This window comes from Oncorhynchus gorbuscha, linkage group LG16, assembly GCF_021184085.1.
Source record: "Oncorhynchus gorbuscha isolate QuinsamMale2020 ecotype Even-year linkage group LG16, OgorEven_v1.0, whole genome shotgun sequence".
NCBI lineage: Eukaryota > Metazoa > Chordata > Actinopteri > Salmoniformes > Salmonidae > Oncorhynchus > Oncorhynchus gorbuscha.
Genome location: NC_060188.1, coordinates 2780557 through 2801894, shown reverse-complemented (window position 1 = coordinate 2801894; position 21338 = coordinate 2780557). Strand labels below are relative to the sequence as shown.

Below are 21338 nucleotides of genomic sequence, written 5' to 3'. Positions count from 1 at the left end.
GGACACTGAGAACCGGGGGTTTCAAACAAGGTGGGAGTCGGAGTATTTGTTCACGGAGGTAGCTGGAAAACCTGTGTGTCTTCTGTGTGGAGAAAGTGTGGCGGTACTGAAAGAGTATAATCTGAGACGACATTATGAAACGAAACACGCGGACAAAAACAAGAATATGGACATGGAACAAAGGCTACAAAAGGCAGAGGAATTAAAACGAGGCCTCAAATCTCGACAGGCTCTGTTCAAAAAGCCAAATCACAAGGCCAGGCTGCTGTCAAGGCCAGTTTTATTTTGGCAGAAGAGATCGCTAAATCAGCCCGGCCATTTACGGAGGGGATTTCATCAAAAACTGCATGATTAAAGTTTGTGACGAAGTTTGCCCAGAAAAAAGGCAACTCTTTTTAAATGTGAGTCTGAGCAGAAACACCATTGCAGAGAGAGTAGACCAGTTGTCCATCAATCTAAAAGAGCAGCTTGTGAAAAAGGGAAAAGATTTCATTGCATATTCCTTGGCTGTGGATGAGAGCACCGACATTTCTGACATTGCCCAGTTGTCAATTTTCATCCGCGGAGTGGACTCCAGCCTAAGCGTGACAGAGGAGTTTTTGGCTTTACGTCCTATGCATGGCACAACTACGGGGCATGATTTGTATGAAGAGGTGTCAAGATGTGTAAATGAGATGGAGCTGCCTTGGGAAAAACTCGTGGGTTTGACAACCGACGGAGCACCTGCGATGTGTGGACACAGGAGCGGACTGGTGAAGAAGATACGGGAAAAGATGCAAGAGGAAAACGCGACAGGTGAGCTGACAGCTTATCATTGTATCATACACCAGGAAGCGTTGTGCGGTAAAGCCTTGAAAATGGAGCATGTAATGAGCATCATCACGCGCACAGTTAACTTTATCAGAGCCAAAGGTTTGAATCACCGCCAGTTCAAGGCATTTCTGACGGAGTTAGAAACGGAGCATGGTGATTTGCCTTATCACACAGAGGTGCGATGGCTAAGCCAGGGAAAGGTGCTTCAAAGATGTTTCGAGCTTCGTGAGGAGATTTGTCTGTTCTTGGACAGCAAAGGGAAAGACACAACACAACTCCGAGACGAAATGTTTCTGTGTGAAATGGCTTTTCTGTGTGACATTACGAGTCATCTGAATGCAATGAACTTGCAGCTGCAGGGTCGGGATCGTGTCATCTCTGATATGTACAGTACAGTGAAGGCATTTAAAACCAAACTGACTCTGTGGGAGACGCAGATGCGGAAAGAAAATTTGAGCCACTTTCCCAGCTGCCAGACCATGAAAGAGAAGCTCTCTACCAGTGCGTTCGAGCGCACAGTTGGCTGATAAAATAGGTATGCTTGCCGCTGACTTTCGACGCCGATTTGCTGACTTTGAAGCACAAAAAAGCAGGTTGGAACTGCTCGGTAACCCATTTGCTGTTGACGTGGAAAGCTCACCACCAAACCTCCAAATGGAGTTGATTGACCTCCAATGCAATGATGCACTGAGGGCAAAATATGCGGCAGTGGGTGCTGCGGAGTTCGCCCGTTTCCTCCCCGACACAATGCCCCAGCTGCGCATCCAGGCTGCTCAAACGTTGTCTATGTTTGGCAGCACATACCTGTGTGAACAACTGTTTTCTTTGATGAACTTGAACAAAACATCACACAGAAGTCGACTTACTGCTGAACACCTCCACTCAATTCTGAGGATTTCCTCAGAAAGATGGGACACCACCAAGTATCACCCTCAACCTCAAACAAGTGAACATTACTGTGCAATCACATATTTAGAGTTTTTACTCAGTTCAAGTTTAAAAGTTAAAGTTTAATATTTGTTTTCACTGCATGTTACTTCTCCTTAAACAAAGTGTTGTTTTTGATTAATAGATTTTTGCACTTTATTTTATTGTATTTCAATCCAATTATATTTTTGAAATATTTCAGTTGAGTGGATGATAGAAAATTGCTATTATTGTTTTTTTCTTTGAAGTAAATTTAGCCCACTTTTGCTAAAATAGAAAATATAGGCTACTGATGGTGCCTTGAATACCGGTTTCTTTCATTTAATGTTCATGTTATGGGGATTTTTATATAAAGGAAATTTGTCTTTTGTGTCTGTTGAAAATTAAAGATTACTGACAGAGCCATAAGAAAATATTGCTTTATTTATCTGATCATATTGGAATATATTTGTTAGGTTTTCAGTAGGTTCAATTAGGTTCACTAGACTATATGCGTCATTTAAAAAAATTTCAATGAACATTCGAACAGTCCGGCCCTCGGCTTGTAGCTACATTTTTTATTTGGCCCTCCGTCCATTTGACTTTGACACCCCTGGCCTACAGGGAGGTGGTGAGGGCACTCAGTGTGGTGCCAGGAAAATAACCTCTCATTCAACGTCAACAAAAGGAGATGATCATGGACTTCAGGAAACAGCAGAGGGAGTACTCCCCATCCACATCAATCAGTGGAGAAGGTGGAAAGTTAAGTTCCTCGGCGTACACATCACGGACAAACTGAAATGGTCCACCCACATAGTGTGGTGATGGCGGTGCAACAGAGCCTCTTCAACCTCATGAGGCTGAAGAAATTTGGCTTGGCACCTAAAACCCTCAATTTTACAGATGCAAAATCGAGAGCATCCTGTCGGGCTGTATCACTGCCTGGTACGGCAACTGCACGACCCTCAACCGCAAGGCTCTCCAGAGAGTGGTGGGGTTCACACAACGCATCACCGGGGGCAAACTACCTGCCCTCCAGAACACCTACAGCACCCGATGTCACAGGAAGGCCAAAAAGATCATCAAGGACATCAACCACCCGAGCCACTGCCCGTTCACCCCACTACCATCCAGCAGGAGAGATCAGTACAGGTGCATCAAAGCTGGGACCCGAGAGACTGAAAAACAGCATCTCTCAAGGCCATCAGACAGCTAAACAGCAATCACTAACTCAGAGGCTGCTGCCTACATACAGACTCGAATGATTGGCCACTTTAATAAATGGATCACGAGTCACTTTAAATAATTCCACTTTAACTTATAATGGATGGGGGGCAGTATTGAGTAGCTTGGGTGAGTAAGGTGCCCAGAGTAAACTGCCTGCTACTCAGGCCCAGAAGCTAAGATATGCATATTATATGTAGATTTGGATAGAAAACACTGAAGTTTCTAAAACTGTTTGAATGATGTCTGTGAGTAGAACTCATATGGCAGGCAAAAACCTGAGAAACAATCCAACCAGGAAGTGGGAAATCTGAGGTTTGTAGGTTAAGTATTTGCCTATCCAACTTAGTGGACATATGGTACGATTGGCACTTCCTAAGGCTTCCACTAGATATCAACAGTCTTTAGAACCTTGTTTCAGGCTTCTACTGTGAAGGGGGAGAGAATAAGAGCTGTTTGAGTCAGGTGTCTGGCAGAATACCATGAGCTCAGTATCGCACGCGCCAGTGAGAGTTGGCTGCGTTCCTTTTAATTTCTAAAGACAAAGGAATTGTTCAGTTAGAATATTATTGAAGATTTACGTTAAAAACATCTTAAAGATGGATTCTATACATCGTTTGACATGTTTCTACGAACTGTATTTTTTTTGTCTGGACTAAGTGTGCCTGCAACCTCATGAATTTGGATTTGTGAACTAAACGCGCAAACAAAAGGAGGTATTTGGACATAAATGGACTTTATCGAACAAAACAAACATTTATTGTGGAACTGGGATTCCTGGGAGTGCATTCTGATGACCATCAAATGTAAGTGAATATTTATAAGGCTATTTCTGACTTCTGTTGACTCCACAACATGACAGGTATCTGTATGGCTTGTTTTGGTGTCTGAACGCTGTACTCAGATTATTGCATGGTGTGCTTTTTCCGTAAAGCTTTTTTGAAATCTGACACAGCGCATGCATTAAGGAGAAGTATATCTTTAATTCCATGTATAACGCTTGTATTTTCATCAACATCTATGATGAGTATTTCTGTAAATTGATGTGGGTGTCGGCAAAATCACCGGATGTTTTGGAAGGAAAACATTACATTGGCACGTTATGTTCAGTAAACAGATTTTTGGATATAAATATGAACTTTATCGAACAAAATATACATGTATTGTGTAACATGAAGTCCTATGAGTGTCATCTGATGAAGATCAAAGGCTAGTGATTCATTTTCTCTATTTCTGCTTTTTGTGACTCCTCTCTTTGGCTGGAAAAATGGCTGTGTTTTTCTAAGACTAGGTGCTGACCTCAGATAATCGCAATGTATGTTTTCGCCGTAAAGTATTTTTGAAATCGGACACTGTCGTGGGATTAACAACAAGTTTCTTTAAAATGGTGTATAATACTTGTATGTTTGAGGAATTTTAAATATGAAATCCCTGTTTGAATTTGGCACCCTGCACTTTCGCTGTTGTCATATCACTCTCCCGTTAACGGGATTGCATCCGTAAGAAGTTAATGTTCACACATCGTACATTAATCATCTCATATGTCTATACTGTATTTTATACCATCTACTGCATCTTGCCTATGTCGCTCGGTCATTGCTCATCCATATATTTAAATGTACATATGCTTATTCCATCCCTTTAGATTTGTGTATTAGTTAGTTGTGGAATTGTTAATTACTTGTTGGATATTTCTGCACTATCGGAACTAGAAGCACAAGCATTTCGCTACACTTGCATTAACATCTGCTAACCATGTGTATGTGACTAATAAAATTAGATGGTCATTGATTTAATTCGTATATTTCTTCCATGCATCTGACAAGTAACAAATCAATCACCAGCTACAATGGTCAGAATCTCAGCGATACTGGGATATTTGTGTCAGTTAAAAGACAACACCGCGCACACGCACGGTGAGATGAGAGCTAATTTAACAGGACACCTACACCTCATCAGTCTGGTATGCTTTAAAATCACATTTAATTCCAGGAGGGGGGTTTGTTCGGCTTTGATTTGAGAGAGACTGTGGTGTAAAAACTGTAATACTACCTTATAAGAAAGACTGAGGTGTGATGACTTCAAGATGTGGAGAATTAGTGGTGCACTGTAATCCATTTGCTGAATCGCCATTATGAACAAACAGCCAGCCATTCAAGAAAAATGAGGGGAGAACAATCTGAGACAGGGTTAAACTAAGCAGTCTTTGAGAGGAGGTCTGAGCTGCAGACAGCTGGAGAGGTGACAGTTTTTTCTCCCGCAGCCCTTTAACAGACAGACTCAGAGGTTTAAATGAAAAATGCCCACGCTGATCGACAAAATCCTGCCTGTTTCACATCAGAGAGTATTAGCACCCTGCAGACCAAGAGTGTTCAGAGGAGAACAGAGGTGAGGAGAGGTGGGGTGGAGAGGTAATGTGGAGAGGCAGAGGAAGAGGATTGGGCAGTATACCAACGGTATGATTTTAAGCATGCAAAAATTCAATTGAGCCAGTCACAAAGAGCACATGGAGCAAACGTAACAGCAAACGTGATAAATTCACTACTAATCTGGGGTAAAGTTCATACAGGATTCTGCCAGAAAGGGGAAAATAAAATGCAGAAAGAAATATTGTTCGACGCAGTTCTAAAATTATTCTCATTGTAAATTCTCAGCTTTAGCCAGGGCTCGCACCAAAGCATGAATGTAAAAGGACTAATTTCATGCTTCAGTTGCACTTCTCCATTCAAAGGAAATATCTTTGCGCCCATCATTAGATCACCAGATAGCTCTCTGACTGATGTGTAGGCTACTTTTCTGATACTTTTCGGGATAATGTTAAAATGCTAGATTAACTTCGGACAAAACATCAGGAAATGTAGCTGGCTACATTTTTTCTATGATAGACATTAGAAATATGATGGCCACCCATCGTTATTGCAAAAAGTAACAAGCTTTTAGATTCTAAACTAGCTAATTTACTGAAGTGTGTGTGATACCTTCTCAGGACAGTAAATTGGTGGTTGAAGATATCCCACTAGTGGTGTGGGGGCTGTGCTTTGGCAAAGTGGGTGGGGTTATATCCTGCCTGTTTGGCCCTGTCTGGGGGTATCGTCAGACGGGGCCACAATGTCTCCCGACTCCTCTTGTCTCAACCTCCAGTATTCATGCTGCAGGAGTTTATGTGTAGCGGGCTAGGGTCAGTCTGTTATATCTGGAGTGTTTCTCCTGTCTTATCTGGTATCCTGTGTGAATTTAAGTATGCTCTCTCTAATTCTCTCTTTCTTTCTCTCGGAGGACCTGAGCCCTAGGACCATGCCTCAGGACTACCTGGCCTGATGACTCCTTGCTGTCCCCAGTCCACCTGGCCGTGCTGCTGCTCCAGTTTCAACTGTGCTGCCTGCGGCTGTGGAACCCTGACCTGTTCACCGGACGTTTCAACTCTCTAGAGACAGCAGGAGCGGTAGAGATACTCTGAATGATCGGCTATGAAAAGCCAACTGACATTTACTCCTGAGGTGCTGACCTGTTTCACCCTCTACAACCACTGTGATTATTATTATTTGACCATGCTGGTCATTTATGAACATTTGAACATCTTGGCCATGTACTGCTTTAATCTCCACCCGGCCCAGCCAGAAGAGGACTGGCCACCCCACATAGCCTGGTTCCTCTCGGTTTCTTCCTAGGTTCTGGCCTTTCTAGGGAGTTTTTCCTAGCCGCTGTGCTTCTACACCTGCATTGCTTGCTGTTTAAGGCTGGGTTTCTGTACAGCACTTTGTGACATCAGCTGATGTATGAAGGGCTTTATAAATAAATGTGATCGCTAATAAAATAGCATTGCAGTTCTGTTGTCATCTGATAAAGTATTTTCAGTCAAATGTGTGGCACTAATGTATTTTGTGTTTAGAAAAAGTAGTTGCCCACCCCTTATCACTCTATTGATAATTTTAAAAAACACTTGGTTTTCAATATAAAAACACAGGTGAAATGCTTTAAAATTCAGATTTTTTTATGGTCTCTTATGAAAATGCATATTTCTTAAACTGAATGCGGCCCCTTCTGTTTGTCAACTGAGTATCTTAAGTTAGATTATCTAAAATGGACAAAACAAATGTTCTCTAACTATTCAATTGGTTTGGTAACTTGGTATCGAAAGGTGGCTATAGCTTGGGAAATAGCACACCTTGAGTGCACAGCTGGTAATACTTTATATTTAAAAAAGGTACGGAAATCTGGATACCGCCCACACCCATACTGTGCAGCAGGGCTCCGTTGGTCCCACTACTATTTTGAGGGGACATCTGCAGTAGTGCCCCCTTCACCCCACACACCCCTCCATCCCATTCTAATCAGTTCCACTTCAGCAGATACATTAACCCACACAGCGAGCACACTGCCTGGGACCGTTTCCCCTGAAGCGGGTGGAACTGAAGACAGTGTTTTTACGCTTGGCTGTATGTACACTAATGCTAACATGGGTGGAATAATGCTCACCCACCCAGGGGTTGGTGCCCATTCACCGAGCCCAGGCGGAGGAGAACACCCACTAGGTAAGCAATGTGCCTGAAGAATACTTGTCTGGAGCCAATTTCTTAAGACAGGCATTAACACACAGTGAACACAACCACTGGCGTACAGATCAAAACAAACAGACATTGGCTGGCATCCATGGATCAAACATACACGGCATAATCTGTCACACATTAACTTCTCTAGAGTAGGGGGCAGCATACGTGGTCCTTCTGTAGCTCAGTTGGTAGAGCATGGCGCTTGTAACGCCAGGGTAGTGGGTTCGATCCCCGGGACCACCCATACGTAGAATGTATGCACACATGACTGTAAGTCGCTTTGGATAAAAGCGTCTGCTAAATGGCATATATTATTATTATTATATTATTATTATTATATTATTATTATTATTATTATACGGAAGTTTGGATGAAAAGCCCAAATTAAACGGTCTGCTACTCGGGTCCAGAAGATATGATATGCATACAACGGGTAGATTTAGATAGAAAACACTAACGTTTCCAAAACTGTTCAAATAGTGTCTGGGAGTAAAGTATAACAGAACTGATTTGGCAGGTGAAAACCTTTAAAAAATTAATTCAGGAAGTTATTTTGGTTTTGTAGTTTTCTATTCAATGCCATTACAGTATCCATTGGTTTAGGACTCAAATTGCAGTTCCTGTGCCTTCCACTAGATGTCAAGTCTTTAGAAATTGTTTCAGGCTTGTATTCTGATAAATGAGGGAGTAAGACCCGTCTGAATGAGTGGACCCTGATGTGTCAGAGCTTTTTCATGCGCAATCCCGAGAGAGTGCATTTCTTGTTTACCTTTTATATTGACAACGTTATTGTCCGGTTGAAATATTAGATCATTTAGGCTAGAAACAACCTGAGGATTGAAAATAAACATCGTTTGACATGTTTCTATGAACTTTACGGATACAATTCAGATTTTTTGTCTGCCTGTTTTGACTGCGTTTGAGCCTGTGGATTACTGAAGAAAACAAACAAAACGGAGGTTTTTGGATATAAAGAGACTATCGAACAAAAGGAACATTTATTGAGTAAATGAATGTCTTCTGAGTACAACCATATGAAGATCAAAGGTAAGGGATTAACTGTATCTCTATTTCTGAGTTTTCTAACTCTTCTGCTTGGCTGGTTACTGTTTGTAATGATTTGTCTACTGGGCTATGCTCTCAAATAATCGTACGGTATGCTTTCGCCGTAAAGCATTTTTAAAATCTGACACAGTGGTTGGATTCACAAGAAGTTCATCTTTAAACCTATGTAAAATATGTTTTGTTTTCTGAATTTTTATAATGAGTATTTCTGTATTTGATTTTGGCGCTCTGCAATCTCACTGGATGTTGACGAGGTGGTACGCTAGCGTCCCACATACCCTAGTGAGGTTAACACTCACATCAAACCCGGGACAGCCGTCCCGCCTACACTGGCTGACAGGCTGCAAGGTGCTCTGAAGGGCTGGGGGGAGAGCAAAGCGTGCGTTTGGGGTCTAACACAGTAATAATGGGCCTCAAAAACATGACTTGAGCCAGCCAATCCCATGACAACACACACTATGCGTTTATGCAGTGAATCCATTTACTTTAGGCCAGTGGTACTCAATCTGCATCCTTTGACTCTCTATGTCCCCTATCCTCCAGGCCGGCTCGGTCCTCCCCTCCCGCTACGTGGCTCGATGACTCATTGCGAGCTCACAGAACAGGGCTCCGGGCAGCCGAGCGGAAATGGAGGAAAACTCGCCTCCCTGCGGACCTGGCATCCTTTCACTCCCTCCTCTCTACATTTTCCTCCTCTGTCTCTGCTGATAAAAGCCACTTTCTACCACGGTAAATTCCAAGCATCTGCCTCTAACCCTAGGAAGCTCTTTGCCACCTTCTCCTCCCTCCTGAATCCTCCTCCCCCTCCCCCCCTCCTCCCTCTCTGCAGACGACTTCGTCAACCATTTTGAAAAGGTCGACGACATCCGATTCTCGTTTGCTAAGTCAAACGACACCGCTGGTTCTGCTCACACTGCCCTACCCTGTGCTCTGACCTCTTTCTCCCCTCTCTCTCCAGATGAAATCTCGCGTCTTGTGACGGCCGGCCGCCCAACAACCTGCCCGCTTGACCCTATCCCCTCTCTTCTCCAGACCATTTCCGGAGACCTTCTCCCTTACCTCACCTCGCTCATCCCTGACCGCTGGCTACGTCCCTTCCGTCTTCAAGAGAGCGAGAGTTGCACCCCTTCTGAAAAAACCTACACTCGATCCCTCCGATGTCAACAATTACAGACCAGTATCCCTTCTTTCTTTTCTCTCCAAAACTCTTGAACGTGCCGTCCTTGGCCAGCTCTCCCACTATCTCTCTCTGAATGACCTTCTTGATCCAAATCAGTCAGGTTTCAAGACTAGTCATTCAACTGAGACTGCTCTCCTCTGTATCACGGAGGCGCTCCGCACTGCTAAAGCTAACTCTCTCTCCTCTGCTCTCATCCTTCTAGATCTATCGGCTGTCTTCGATACTGTGAACCATCAGATCTTCCTCTCCACCCTCTCCGAGTTGGGCATCTCCGGCGCGGCCCATGCTTGGATTGCGTCCTACCTGACAGGTCGCTCCTACCAGGTGGCGTGGCGAGAATCTGTCTCCTCACCACGCGCTCTCACCACTGGTGTCCCCCAGGGCTCTGTTCTAGGCCCTCTCCTATTCTCGCTATACACCAAGTCACTTGGCTCTGTCATAACCTCACATGGTCTCTCCTATCATTGCTATGCAGACGACACACAACTAATCTTCTCCTTTCCCCCTTCTGATGACCAGGTGGCGAATCGCATCTCTGCATGTCTGGCAGACATATCAGTGTGGATGACGGATCACCACCTCAAGCTGAACCTCGGCAAGACGGAGCTGCTCTTCCTCCCGGGGAAGGACTGCCCGTTCCGTGCTTGCCTACGGAGCTGTGAGGGGAACGGCACCTCAGTACCTCCAGGCTCTGATCAGGCCCTACACCCAAACAAGGGAACTGCGTTCATCCACCTCTGGCCTGCTCGCCTCCCTACCACTGAGGAAGTACAGCTCCCGCTCAGCCCAGTCAAAACTGTTCGCTGCTCTGGCCCCCCAATGGTGGAACAAACTCCCTCACGACGCCAGGACAGCGGAGTCAATCACCACCTTCCGGAGACACCTGAAACCCCACCTCTTTAAGGAAAACCTAGGATAGGATAAGTATTCCCTCTCACCCCCCCCTTTAAGATTTAGATGCACTATTGTAAAGTGACTGTTCCACTGGATGTCATAAGGTGAATGCACCAATTTGTAAGTCGCTCTGGATAAGAGCGTCTGCTAAATGACTTAAATGTAAATGTAAATCCTGGTCCTGGGGAACCCATAGGGATGCACATTTCTTGTTTTTGCCCGAGCACGACTCACCCGATTCAAATCATCAACTCACCATCAGGCTTTGATAATTTGAAATTAGGTGTGTAGTGAGAGGGCAACAACAATAATGTGCATCCCTTTGGGTCCCCAGGACCAGGATTGAGAACCACTGCTATAGGTTAAATCGGGACATTCAAAATTGGGAGAAAGAAGGTGTATGGTTTAATTTGTGGCTAAGCAGGAAAAAGCGATTCAGCATTGATAGTTTTCTAAACAAATAAAGATCCAGAGTGTTGGACACAGTCTAGCTAGATAGGTTTTGACTTCCTGATGAGAGTTCTAGCCTGTCAAAAACACTAAGGCAACACCCATCACAAATTCACACATCCATTCATACAGGTTATCTATTCATCTTCAACACTTCCAAGAGAGAGCAGTCTCCTACTCTCTCCTCATAACCCTCCCTCCCAGCATAATTTTTTCCAGGGCTGAGTGGGAGCGAGAAGGAGTGAGTGGGAGTGAGGAGAGGAATCTGCTCTTTTCACAGGTCTGCTTGAGGAATTTCTGGGAATTGGGCTTTTTCAAGTCAAACAAAACCCTATTTTGTCTCCGCTGCCATCTGCAATCTGTGGCGCTAAATCTTCTGTGTACTCAGGACCCCGCGCCGCTTCACAACTTCAAAGGAAAGCAGGTCTGTGGCACACTATGCCATGTATCGCTGAGAAGTTGGTGAGTGAGTGTAGTGCTGGGCTATCAGAGGATTTGTGTGTGTGGTTGTGTCAGCTGGGCAGTTCATTAGAGGGGTGTGTGTGTGTGTGTGTGTGTGTAAGATACCCAACTTGTAATACCCAACTTGGCCTAGTTTGAGATGTTTGCATTTTTCCCCCAACGTTTGATAGTGGTGGAGAATTTACAGTTGCACACTGGAAACATTCATTCACTACCGACTGCACAATGAACCCCGAACGCAATTCACTACCACAACTCTACAATGGATGTACACATGGCATTGCTATATACAATACAGAGATAAAAACAAAGCGCCCTCACTAGAGAGCACTCAGGTTAAGGCACATTATTGAAAGTGCATTTTACAGCGACAAGATAATCTGATAGCACTGAAGGTTATAGATTGCCCTCTGAACTTTGCAGCCCTCCCGTAGACTCCCGGCCTCCATTTAGGCTACTCTCTAGTCTTGGCTTTGACATCAGACACCAGTAGCTGGTTCTGAGGCAGTCAGCCACGCCCCAGGGAACAACTCAACATGTAGCAGGGGTTTAAAGCAGACTTCTCTTCCAGGCAAGCATGGGTAGCCTAACCACGTTTCATCAGAGCTACCGGACAATACAATGGAACATTAACTTTTTGGGGTTGTGAGTGTGACAATTTATTTAGGAGCCACCAAATCAATAAAACAATGTTCTATAAACTGCTTGATCCAGGAAGCCCCCCAAACCCACCATTTGGGGACACACTGGTGTAAGTAAGTCCTGATTGGGGTTAACACCACCACATAGGGTCAATTCAACTTATCAGGATATAATTTAGCCAAGTGTAGTACAGGTAACCACACACTCCACGACAGATGTGCAGCATAGGGGTGTGTGTGTGTGTGGTAGTGCGGAGAGATGAACCAAAATGTTGGTCAATTAGTTAAAAATGAAAAAAAATAACCAACATCTGTTACATTTCTGGGGTTTTCTGCGGGCTCGATGTGCAGTTTCTGCAGAGATAAATCAGAGCAAGCCTGAACTGTGCAATGTAATAGAGTTGAAGTTTTCAACAGGTATTACTGAGTGATTACTGCTTTTTGACATCCGTCGGCATACTTTTATTTATATAAATAAATAAGTCCCATGATGGTAGTGAGTGCCCATTAAATATTTACCATAATTTCTGCACAATAATTTAAAATATTTCAGTTGTCTATATTACTTTTTTTTTATTTGATGACTTTATTATTTCATTCCAAAATCATCTCATCTCTATAGAGCTGCTGCCTATGCTGACTGTCAAAATCACTATTTTAGTAGTTCTTCAAAGTAAATCAGGCATACTTTTATGACTGCTAAATACCATTATCAATCCCGTAGATCATGCATGTTCAGGTAGATATACCTTGTGAAGCAACAGCTGTTCTCTATTTCACCTCACCACTTCGCATTCTTCTCTCTCTTCCATAGCAGGCGTAAAACACAGACCGGACAAGTAGATGCGCAATGGATTATGGCCATTGTAGCCAATTAGAAAATGTTATGCACTAAACTACATAGAATATTGGCCTATTGGAAACTACAACTCCCTACTACATAACACAGTTCAGGCTGGATCTGATTTATCTCTAGAGAAACTGTGCAATGTGCAAAATTAGTTCACAAAAAAAACAGAACTAAAATAATACTCGAACACATGTCGGTCAATTAGTTGTTTAAAAACGGAAGATTTTTTTTTTTTGCTCAGTACTACCAACAGGACAGGCAGCAGCATTAACAGCAGCTGTATAGAGATGAGATGACTTGGAATGAAATAATAAAGTCATCAAATAAAAAAATGTAATATAGACAACTGAAATATTGTAAAGTAATGGTAATAAATGGTGGTTAATAGGTGATAATCAGTAATGGGCAGTTATACCACCATCATGGGACTTTATGAAAAAATATATTCTGTGTTACAGCAGTCAACCAACATAATATAGTGCATTTATGAGGCTGACCCCATTTAGTCGACTGGTCGATTGTTAGGCTGTTGGTCGCCCGAGATGTATTTAACCGAGCAGTAGCAAAAAAACACCTGTCTGATTCGCATTGAGTGGACTGATCCATTGTGGAGGCCGTGGGGATGGCACAGTCCATTTCAAGACGATTATATAAGTCAGAACAGTAGTGCAACATTATTGCGCTCTCTCCCACGTTGGAGATATAATAATCGCTGTCCGCAGTTCTGAAACACATCAGCGTGCTGCCGAATTGGCACAATCACCAAGCTGTCCCACCAGAGATTCTGGGTTCGAGTCCAGGCTCTGTCGCAGCCAGCCGTGACCGGGGGGCCCATGGGGCGATGCACAATTGGCACAGCGTCGTCCGGGTTAGAGAGGGTTTGGCCGGTAGGGATATCCTGGTCTCATCGCGCTCTAGTGACTCCTGTGGCGGACCAGGCGCAGTGCATGCTGACCAGGTCGCCAGGTGTGCGGTGATTCTTCTGACACATTGGTGCGGCTGGCTTCTGGGTTGGATGGGCATTGTGTCAAGAAGCAGTGCGGCTTGGTTAGGTTTCGGAGGACGCATGGCTCTCGACCTTCGCATCTCCCGAGTCCGTATGGGAGTTGCAGCGACAAGAGTAACTACTACCAATTGGATACCAAGATACATATATATAAAAATAGGCCTATAAATAGCCTATTTGTGCCTGGTTTATAAATAATATATATATATATATATAAATCAGATCCTGCTTTTTTTGCCTGTTTGAGTGTTTGTTAAATAGCCTACTAATTATGGGTGCATCAAGCCTGATGCAACCGCAACATGTCACATAACAATTTCACAAATGTGGCTGTTTTTAATATTTGATATGCTGTAATAAAGCCTTTATTTTTGCTTTCTTAAGTTAAGAACAGCCTCTCTGGTATTTTTTACAATGTTCCAAATTGTCAAAAACGTCAACCCTCCCTTTTCTTGATCTCATTAATAACAATCATTATAATAAGTAATGGCATAGTAGGCTTAGTACAGCAGCCATGTATAACCACCATTGAGCTATAGGCCTAACATTCTGACCAAACAGGATGCGCCCCATCGCGGACGCATTGATTTTGTTCACCCAGACAAGAAGTTAACAGGACACGCAGGTTAAAACATAAAACTAACTGAACCAATTATATTAATTTGTGGACAGGTTGAAAAGCATTGAACATTTATGGCAATTTAGCTAGCTAGCTGTTGTTATCTAATTTGTCCAGGGACATAAACATTGGGTTGTTTTTTTTTTAACCTGAAATGCACAAGGTCCTCTACTCCGACAATGAATCCACAGATGATGAGAAAAACACATTTGGTTTACAGTTCTCTACTCCTTCCTACAGGCTTCTTTTTCTTCTTTGGACTTTATATTGCGGTTGGCAACCAACTTTCCCGGGCATTACTAGAACCGACTGGAGTGTGGAAGTCAGTTCATCATTCAACCAACTTTCCCGGGCATTACTAGAACCGACTGGAGTGTGGAAGTCAGTTCATCATTCAACCAACTTTCCCGGGCATTACTAGAACCGACTGGAGTGTGGAAGTCAGTTCATCATTCAACCACCCACGTGGGTATACGCTTCCAAAAACCAATAAGGAGATTTGAGAGGCCGGACTTGCAGCGCATTGAGCTTCACAAATAGAACCTACTTCTATTTTAGTGTCTTGCCATGCATATGCTCGGTGAGGAGCACGAGCAGTGTGGGTGCAATGATTGAATAACATGTATGTGTACATTAATTTAGCATCTCACGCGACACGAGTGGTGTGGTCAGCATGTTAGAGCGCATCCTGTTTAGTCTTATACCATAACTTACTTAGGCATAGATTTCAATACTTATAGGCAACTGCAATCAATCATTAATTCGTACAAGCCATTCATGATTTGAAATGCAATCAAGCATTAGTTTTAAAATAAAATATATCAAACAATGAATAATTTGCATAAACGCTAAATAAACTTTCATTTTGGAAGTTGCATTCACAAATGAATGCGACTGTTTTGTCTTTGCTGAAATTAAGGCTTTCCAAAGAAGCTAAACGTTACAGACTCTCTGGTACGCTTATAATTCATTTTATGTTTTTTTTTTACTATTTGGAACAATGATTTTGTCATCTAACAGCACCTGTTTGGCACACACAATATGCACAGTGCTTGCCCCTTACCTAATTTTTCTTCATCTCCAGTATTTTCCACAACTAGTCATATTTATTCTACAAATCTGACTTTTCCCTCCCAAGTAAACAGTACCCCGTTTTGAGTTTGTCATGTCCTCAGCATCCATCTCTCTCTCTCAATCGTGTTACGGTGTTCCGAGTTTGTTATAACCAATTAATTGATGTGATAATGATATGCTATAGGTCAGGCCCTATTGGTCAAGTGCACGCGATGAATAAATATGTCTTGTAAAGAGAGCAAGGGGTTGAGGGAATGTTTTTACTAAACAAATGAGGGATTTCGGTAACAGAACTTTTCAGTCAGAAATCGCTGTAATTATGTTGCAGCTTCTGCAACACGGACAGCGCAATAAACACTGCTGATGTTCTGTGGTGGTCGCTTCAGCAGGGAGGAGAGAAACAACTGGTACTGGTCACACAGTCACTCGCTGTCATTTTTCTTAAACACAGAGCAGCAAGACCTGAGCCCGGCCTGGCAGAAGCAAATCAATTGCGGTCGGACTCCCTCTAGTTATTTTTGTGTCTTAATTATTTCATAAAACAGTGCGCTTAAATCATAAGACAAGCTCAGTGCATATCATGGATTTGTTTCAAACACATAGGATGTTTTATCATTTCAATCAATTTGTCGAAAGAACAGGTGACTATTGTCAACAAAGATTTTGACAGGGACTGCCCTAGTTGTTTTATTTTGTATTACAGTATATAACCCACATAATGCAGTCAAAGAAATAATGGAAACCAAAAAGTTTTAAAAATTTAATAATTGAACCGACCCAGACATTAAAAAGCACTAATCACTTCGCTATTGCTATTGCGGAGGCAGGGAGTGGTGCAGCTGCCACAGCAACGTCATAGAATGTTAAGCATAAAATATGACTGGTTGTTAAATACCCATGTTAAACAATATGTTGGCTGGCTGCAGCTAGCGATATGAGGTCAGGAGCCAGGGGAAGTTGTGCAGGTTCAAATCACAGCAAATTTTATTGGTCACATACACGTTATTGCGGGTGTAGCGAAATGCTTGCGCTTCTAGCTCCGAGAGTGCAGTAACATCTAATAAGAAATATCTAACAATTTTATCAACATTTATCCAATAGACAAATCTAAGTAAGGAATGGAATTAATAATATATACATATATGGATGAGCAATGTCAGAGCGGCATGGACTATTGTAAAGTGACTGTTCCACTGGATGTCATAAGGTGAATGCACCAATTTGTAAGTCGCTCTGGATAAGAGCGTCTGCTAAATGACTTAAATGTAATGTAAATGTAATGTAATGTAAATGACTAAAATACAGTAGAATAGTATAGAATACAGTATATACATAAGAGATAAGTAATGCCAGATAGGTAAACAAAGTGACCAGTGTTCCATTTATTAAAGTGGCCAGTAATTTCTGGTCTATGTCTATAGGCAGCAGCCTCTAATGTGCTAGTGATTGGTGTTCAGCAGTAGGATGGCCTTGAGATAGCTGGGACCGAGATACTGAAAAACAGCTTTGATGCACCAGTACTGACCTCGCCTTCTGGATGATAGCGGGGTGAACAGACAGTGGCTCGGGTGGTTGTTGTCCTTAATGATCTTTTTGGCCTTCCTGTGACATCGGGTGCTGTAGGTGTCCTGGAGGCCAGATGCTGTACCAGGCGGTGATGCAGCCCAACAGAATGCTCCCAATTGTGCATCTGTAAAAGTTTAGGGTTTTAGGTGCCAAACCAAATTTCTTCAGCCCGATGAGGTTGAAGAGGCACGGTTGCGCCTTCTTCACCACACTGTCTGTGTGGGTAGTCCATTTCAGTTTGTCAGTGATGTGCACGCCAAGGAACATGAAGCTTAACACCTTCTCCACTGCGGTCCCATCAATGTGGATAGGGGGGGTGCGCCATCTGTTGTTTCCTGAGTGTTTGGGTGGGTACAGTTTGGTGGTAGACCCTGAGGTTAGGTTTAGGCTTAATGTTCTCTCTCTGATAAAAACCAACCAAGGCAGCGCTGTGGTAGACTATTGTTATTGTCTGGCAGGCTAGGTTTATGAGCACAGGAGACCTGTCCATAAACTTCACTGCAGGGCCCCTATTCAAGGGCAGCGTCCAAGAAATTGCTATCGGTTTCACTCTATATGAGCATTTCTATAACTTACCTTCAAGTTCATGTTGACACTTCTGTTGTCTGTGCTCATACACTTGTCCTATACCGGTAGGTTAACAAGTGTCTATCAGTGTTGAAATCAACCAAATTCAACAGGTTGCACTTTTCTTTTGAACAGACGCGGCGGCGGCTATATCACAAGTCTCGTCTGCGTTCGGACCGCTGCTTCAACTCACTCCACCACAATGACATTATCCGGAACATAGGGGTGACAAGTTTTTAGAGGCGTAGCTAGTAAACGGAGAAGGAGCGACAGACACATCAGCACATGGTGCAATACCAACACCGCCAGTAGACTGACTTTACTACCAAGGCATATGGGCAAGTCGAGAAGAGAGCAGCGGGGGATTGGCTACTAGAGACGGGTGACTATAGATTCAGTGACAGTCGGGTGTGACAATTTAATACCACGAGCATCTAGACTGCAAAGCTCGAGAACTGACATATGAAAGTTCCAAGTGAGGAACATTGTGCACGAGCGAAAGCAGTCAACACCAGACAAACCATAAAAGTAGTTTTCATTATCACTAAAATAACTAATGCACTGTTAGCATATTTTTTTAATCCATAGACTGACGACCAAATAGGCCATACTTGGTGCTTACCTGGACCATCTGACGCTGAAAGCGCAGGTGAATTGAGTTTCGGTCGCTTTGCGTTGGGAGGTCCGACGTCCAGCAAATTCTCAGCCATTCTGATCGGTAAGAATGATCACTAAATAATGATGCAAAATGAAATTTGACTCCTTCCAGCTAGATTTTTTTTATGGCAACAATCTTCTTTCTTACTCACACCCCACGTATGGGGTATTTAACCAACTAGCTGGCAAGATAGAAAAATGCTTGCACTAGTCAGCCGAGTAGAATGTTTCAAAATAAAGGCAACAGCGCCACGCTTCGCCGCTGACAATCACCCCATGATAATCCAACACCCAACACCCACATAATTATCGTTAATAATTATGGGCAAAAAATATTTCGGTTCACGAAAAATAAATTAAAATAGTAGCAAAAAAAAGTATATAGTGTGGATTCAAGTCCCTTTCTCCATAAATCCCTAGATGGGCATCTTTAAATAAGCGTCTTTTCCCGGTCCAAATTAACAGCCTTAAATTCAATTTTCGCCTCCAATAAAGACAAGAAATTTCCAAAAATATTTTGTATGCGCCGATGTATTTTTCTCGATACTGTCTCTCGATAAATGCATCGTCTCGGAACGGAGATACGGAGAAGCGGCGCTCTCTGAAGGGGAAATCAAATATACGAGGGGCTCTCTAGACGACAAAAACTGATCCAATCCTCGTTTTTTCTCAACAATTATCTCCGAAGGAATAAAGACTTCGATTTTCTGCAGAATAAAGCCGTTTGAGCACGGTCTAAATGGCTCGTTTCGGTCTAAAAAATAATGCTCTCCCAAAATCCTGATTCTGAGCCGCGTCAAGATGGCGGCTGTTGATTCCTCCGATACAAAAAGTTTTTTTCTTTCTAGCTCGACTGTGGGGGGGAGGGGCTGTGCAATCACGCCCTACGCAAACCTATGCCCTGCCGTGCGTCATGTGGACGTACATCAACAAGCCTCTAGGGGTGGAATAACCCAAAAAATTAAGTAGCTGTCAAAGCACTTTCTAACCTAAAGTGTTACAGAACAATGTACAAGTGAGCAGTTATTGTGCAGCCCCCCATATACATTGTGTATTATGCGTCACCAAGTCACCAACCCTCATAAGACCATTTTGGGGCACTTCACCCTTGTCCATTCATCTAGTCAACTACATTTGTATAAATTTAAGGAGCCAAGCAACAGAAGTTTACATGTCAATTGTAAATGCATCATCAAAAGTTGTAATAATGGGTAAATATCAAGCAATGCAAACAGAACCATCCAAACAAATCTCAGGAAAAAAATAACTTTATTCTTATTTTTTTTTAACCTTCATTTGCAGACCCCTCCAAAAATGCAGCGTGCTATAGGCTATATAAAATACAGTGGGAGGGAGGCCAAACATCTACCAGCCACAACTATCAGTAGGCCTATATGAAACAGGATCTGAAAACATGAACAGAAATCTGTTCTCAGCCCAGTCAAAACTGTTCGCTGCCCTGGCCCCCCCAATGGTGGAACAAACTCCCTCACGACGCCAGGACAGCGGAGTCAATCACCACCTTCCGGAGACACCTGAAACCCCACCTCTTTAAGGAATACCTAGGATAGGTTAAGTAATCCCTCTCACCCCACCCCCCCTAAGTTTTAGATGCACTATTGTTAAGTGACTGTCCCACTGGATGTCATAAGGTGAATGCACCAATTTGTAAGTCGCTCTGGATAAGAGCGTCTGCTAAATGACTTAAATGTAAATGTAAATGTAAATGTAAATCTAGCAGTGTGATTTTACCTTGCAGGGTGTTGATGATGTAGCCTGGTCCCAGATCTGTTTGCACTGTCTCGTCAACTCCTACGGTCATTGTTTGCTGTTACATTGACCATAGGAGCTGCCAACAGCACAAACCAATCTGAGACCGACCAGGCTACTCATGGGGGAATACCATGGGATCCCTTAGGATGGAGAGATCTGTCGCCTAGGCCTATATAGAAGTAGTGGTGGCAGGAAAATGTCCTTATAGGTCCTTGTCAGTGTCCCATGTGGCTCAGTTGGTAGAGTATGGTGCTTGCAATGGCAAGTTGTGTGTTCGATTCCCATGGGGGACCAGTATGGAAAAAAAATGTATGCTCTGGATCAGAGTGTCTGCTAAATTACTCAAATGTAAATTGACTTTGACATACTGAGGTGGAAAGAAATGGACAAGTTCAGGCAGCACACAATCCTAGGCCTACTGGGGTAAGTTAGAGCATCCCTTTCCCACAATCATAAAGGTACAGTGTAGGTACACACACATACTATACATGCAGGCAAACATGACGTTTGGATGTAATTGTAACAGTGTTCTAACGTTTATCTAACCGTCCATGTATTCCTCAACCCTTCAACAATGGCACCTGTATAAATAATACACAATATAAAATGCATATATACATACAGAGTGAGTGCTTTGTGCAAAATGTATACATACCGCATACATATCGTACTAGTGAGTATAGAAACAACCCGGCATCAATGTGCATGACAAGACCGGGCAAATTAAAGAGGGGGAAATAAGGCCAAACATGCATCAAATCAATAACATCTCTATTTGGCATCAAAACTAGTCCCAATGTGCCATTCTGTTAGTTCACAACGTTTCCATCCCATTGTCAATTCATGAAGTCCTTTTAGCACGAAGGCAAGTTAGTACAACAAAAAACCCTAAGCTTCTTTTGAAGTAGGGAACACAATTCCCTTTTCACACTACTGAGCCCAACCGAGCTGAACTGAGCTGGTTCAGTAACACATTCACCACAGTTGCAGTGTGAAATGAAAATAGAGCCATCATCACAGTACGGTTCGGACTGAATTGGG

At 43.0% G+C, this 21338-nt stretch overlaps 1 protein-coding gene across 1 annotated transcript in view; it reads right to left on the bottom strand.

The window, feature by feature from the left end:
• Window positions 1–19367, bottom strand: part of LOC123999415 (CREB-binding protein-like) — an 85058-nt gene extending 65691 nt beyond the window's left edge. Inside the window, 1 exon segment of the mRNA XM_046305193.1 lies at window positions 18490–19367. Coding sequence (XP_046161149.1) covers window positions 18490–18577 — 88 coding nt within the window. The 5' untranslated portion in view covers window positions 18578–19367.
• Window positions 19368–21338: the final 1971 nt, after the last annotated feature.